General features: G+C 64.2%; 1 protein-coding gene across 1 annotated transcript in view; it reads left to right on the forward strand.

Annotated features, from left to right (window-relative positions):
- Nucleotides 1–3,567: 3,567 nt before the first annotated feature.
- Nucleotides 3,568–4,177, forward strand: part of EMIHUDRAFT_224486 (hypothetical protein) — a gene marked incomplete at both ends in the record, with an annotated part of 1,644 nt that continues 1,034 nt past the window's right edge. The window contains 3 exons of the mRNA XM_005790798.1: nucleotides 3,568–3,669; nucleotides 3,772–3,820; nucleotides 3,891–3,964. Coding sequence (XP_005790855.1) covers nucleotides 3,568–3,669; nucleotides 3,772–3,820; nucleotides 3,891–3,964 — 225 coding nt within the window. The remainder of the gene's footprint in view (nucleotides 3,670–3,771; nucleotides 3,821–3,890; nucleotides 3,965–4,177) is intronic.

Consider the following 4,177-nt stretch of genomic DNA (forward strand, 5'->3'; position numbering starts at 1 on the left):
CCCCCCCCCCCCCCCCCCCTTCTAGCATGTGGGAAGCCTTTAGGGGGATCGGGACCCCCCCCCCCCATAGGCCTAGCATGTGGTGAAGGTGCTGGGGGGGGGTCGGACCCCCCCCCTAGCATGTGGTGAAGGTGCTGCTGCTGGGGGGGGTCGGACCCCCCCCCCTAGCATGTGGTGTGGAGAGGCTGTCATCGAGTCGGTGAGCCGGAGGGAGGCGTCCCTCGAGACGGTCCTGGGCGCCGGACGTGTCGAGACGGCGCTCAAGTGCCTCCAAGGGGGGTGCAGTACCACAGGCGACAAGTACATCTGTGGACGCTGCGGCTCCTACGGGCTCCACCGCGAGTGCGCGGGCTTGTCGAAATACCAGGTCGAGCCGGGACAGCTCGTCTGTGCCGTGTGCAGGGCCGAAGCCATGACGCCGGACGGCCACTCACCCACCGACCTCGTCCTCCGACGCGCCGCTCGGACGATGCTCGCCGAGCTGGGCACCAAGGCGTCCTCCACGTCGAAGAACCACGCGGAGTTCACCCGTCTCGAGGAGGTGTGGGCTACGAGTATGGGCGGCGGCGTCGTACTGCCCCGCTACCGTGTCGAGTCGATGCTCGAGTTCATCAACTGGCTCGCGATGGACTCCGGCCGCGCTCGCTCGTTCGAGACGATCCTGAGGGCGGCGGGCGGAGTCATCGCCAAGACCACCGCCAACGGCATAATGTCCGACCCCCGGGTGAAGGCGCTCCGCGCGAGGATGATCAGCCTGATCGGCGAGCTCGCGCAGCCGTGCACGCACACCACGCGCAAGCTCGCTCGACTCGTTCTCGACGAGACGCTCAAGACGTGCTGCACCGGCGCCAAGGCGGAGGCAGTCTACTCGAGTCATCGCGTCATGTTCCTCCTTGAGGTGATGATGGGGTTGCGGCTCGGCGAGACGACGGGCCGCCAGCACGGCGTCGCCGCCTGCGACGTGTGGATCGTCAACCCGCTCTCAGAGCGATGTGCCGAGATGGGGACGACTGTTGCCGCCCACCTCGAGTCCACGAAGACGGCCCAGGGGAAGGGCCGGTGGGCTCACTGTGTGGGCACGTCACTCACCTCTGAGTTCAGCCTCGAGTCTGCCGTGCGGGATCTGTGGCGTGTGCAGGGGCACTCGACCGAGACGGTCACGGTGGACGGCTTCAAGGTGGAGCGGCCGGACTACTCTGTCGTGCAGCTGCGTGTCGGGGCGAGCCTGCCAGACGGCGCTTTCGACACCTTCGTCGGGGCCCTCGGCCGGCTGCCGAGTGACCACCCGCTCCGGCCAGCGGCCAAATACCTTGGCCGCACAGCGACTCAGAAGAGGAAGGCGGCGACCATCGAGGAGGGCGATCGGTACGTCAACCTCGTTGGGGGAGCCAAGGGTTCTGCCAGACTCCGCGCCGCCAGCGAGTGGTTGGCGGGACTGGGGCTCACCCAGTACGCCGCCGTCGTCAAAGGCCCGCTCATCCGGGCGACAGACGGCGGGCGCCTCACCGATACTCCGCTAGAGACTGGCTCGTCATATAGCCATTCTACGAAAGCGCTCAAGCTCGCGTACGAGCTCCTCCGCGAGCGCGACGAGGAGGACCTCGAGCTTGCGATTGAGGAGGACGAGGCGGGCAACCCAATTGTCAAGTTTGCCCACCATTCGAACCGACGGTTCTCGGACAAGGTGGCGCGGGACACGAGCGATGTCACGGGCGCTACCATCACAGACATCGACTGCATCTTCGGCTGGAACGAGCAGGAGCGAGAGAGGTCGATGCAGCAGCACTACGCCGGCCTCGATCTCGCCTCGCGCATCGAGCGGCTCGCGCGAGTGACTATGATGGTGTAGTGGCTGAGGGGCTGGGGCAGAGCTCGAGATCATGTTCTACGATGGATGGCGATGGGGGTTGGTCCTGCAACGGTGTCTCGTGCGGAGCAGTGGTGTGCTGCCGCGCGAGGGTTGCAGGCGTGAGGGTCGAGGGTACCTTTTCCCCCCTTTGCTATTAACAATGCTTTGGAATCTATGAACATGACCTCGAGTGGAGCCCCAGTCCTCGACAGGCTCGCGCACCTGGTGTCCGCACTGCCGCATGGTGCGAGCCGCCACTCATGAGAAGGTCTCCGCTGCGCGATGCTTTTGCTGTCTGCGTCAATGCAGCATCCCATCGAGCGCGTCACTATATGACCTGACCCCTCTGATAACCGACGTCGCCAACGGCAAGCCTGCGTCCGTGTTGCATATGCTCTCCATTCATGTTCGCATTGCGGTGGATTGCCAATTCGAGCCACTTGAGCAATCATGCACAATCAATGCGCCGAAGAGCTGAGACGCAGATTCTTTGCACCGGGTCAGCAGGCAGGCAGTGCAAGGTCCAAGTGGTCGCGGCACTGGTCATTCGCGATGCGGTAGGCGATGCGATCAGCCGTCAGCAAGCGGCGGTGAAGCCTGGTCCATGGCCGGGCAGGCGCGCCGCAGGCGAAGCGCTCTCGCGGGGCCTTGCGTCGTCCCACCTCGAGCCCTCGCGGGCCCACGGTCGTACGTTTACCTCCCCTCACGTGGGCTCCGTTTACCTCTACCTCCGGCGGTCTGAGACAGGTTTACCTTTACCTGAGGCCCCACACGCCAGCCCTACCGCTCTACCTGCGCACCCGGCCCTCCGGGCCGAAACACGGGGTCCCAGGGTGGCCAGGGAAGGCAAGCAAGCAAAAAAAAACCTTATCGCGCGCGATAGACGCCGACTCGCAGCCTCTTCTTGAGAAGAAAATACACCAGGGCGCTGCACGCTGGTCTATGAGAGGTGAGGTGTCGAGAGGTGCGAGGCTGCGAGCCCTGGAGGCCCTGGGGATGGGGGGAGACGACCCGCGGCCGGCCTTGAAGGCCCGCGCACACAAAAACAGTCAGAAAAAAACAAACAAAGGGACAGACAGCAGAAAAGAAAGAAAGAAGACAGAGACAAACCCAATCGAGGGATGGGGGAGGAGGACAGGGTCCACACCTGCACGAACGAGCAGGATTTTGGAAGGACGATCAGGGGCACAGGTGGGGCTCTCCTGCTCCTGACAAGGGACACGACAGGCTCGCAGCGCGGTGCACGGTGGACTCCCAACTCCACTGGCGGTCTCATCTCAGTTTAGCGACCTGCCTCCAGCTTCTCACTGGCAGTCTCTCGCAACCACAGCGCACAGGCACACTGACACAGGGGTGGGCAGGGGCGGCGGCAGGAGTCTCCCACAAACTATGCGGGCCTCGCTAGAGGTGCGTCCTGTGTGTGTCCTCGCCCTTGAGGGTCTTGAGGGGGAAGGGGAAGGGGCTGTCTGTTTGTCTGTGCATACATGCACATGTACATGTGCATGTGCATGTGTGTGTGTGTGTGTGTGTAAAAAGAAAGAAAGAAAACAGAGAACCCAAGGGAGGGATGGGAGGACGGCACGCCGCCACCACACAGGGATGTTAAGGAGGTGTGTGTGTGTGTGTGTGTCTTGCCGCGTGTTTCTCGTTCCTGCCTGGCGGGCCAAGGGACGCCTGTCGACGGCTTCCCCGCTCTTCAAATCCAAGCGCCGACCCCGATGAACATCTTCGCCGCCAACAAGGAGAAGGGGAAGACGTTTCGGCCGCGGCGCAACCACCGCGAGGGCACGAAGCGGTACCAGCTGCACAAGTTTGCGCAGGTGTGTTCGCGGCCCGACGGGACTGCGGCTTGTGTTTTGTGTGTGTGTGTGCCGTGGCTGCAGGGAGGGTAACGCTCACCGGGTCGGCGCCGCGGCTCGCAGGCCACGCTCGGCACGGGCAACCTTCACGAGGCTGTGACGCTGCCTGCCGGTGGGGGACGGCACAGCCGCACGGCGCGAGCGCGGATTTTCGAGTGACGCCGGCGGATTGGACGGTGTAGGCGAGGACCCGAACGAGTGGCTCGCTGTCAACACGGTGGACTTCTTCAACGAGATCAACCTCCTCTACGGCGTGGTGACTGCCGCCCCTCCCCCCTCCCCCCTCGACCCTCGACCCTCGCCCCCGCGGCCCAACACTGCCCGAGCCGACCCTCCGCCGACCTGCAGGTGGCCGAGTTCTGCACAGAGAGCACGTGCCCCGTGATGTGCGCCGGCTCGAAGTACGAGTACATGTGGGCTGACGGTCTGCGCCTCCCCTCCCCCCCCCCAAAGTGAATTTCTGAATTGT

This window comes from Emiliania huxleyi (genome assembly GCF_000372725.1).
Source record: "Emiliania huxleyi CCMP1516 chromosome Unknown EMIHUscaffold_118, whole genome shotgun sequence".
In the NCBI taxonomy this organism is placed as follows: domain Eukaryota; phylum Haptophyta; order Isochrysidales; family Noelaerhabdaceae; genus Emiliania; species Emiliania huxleyi.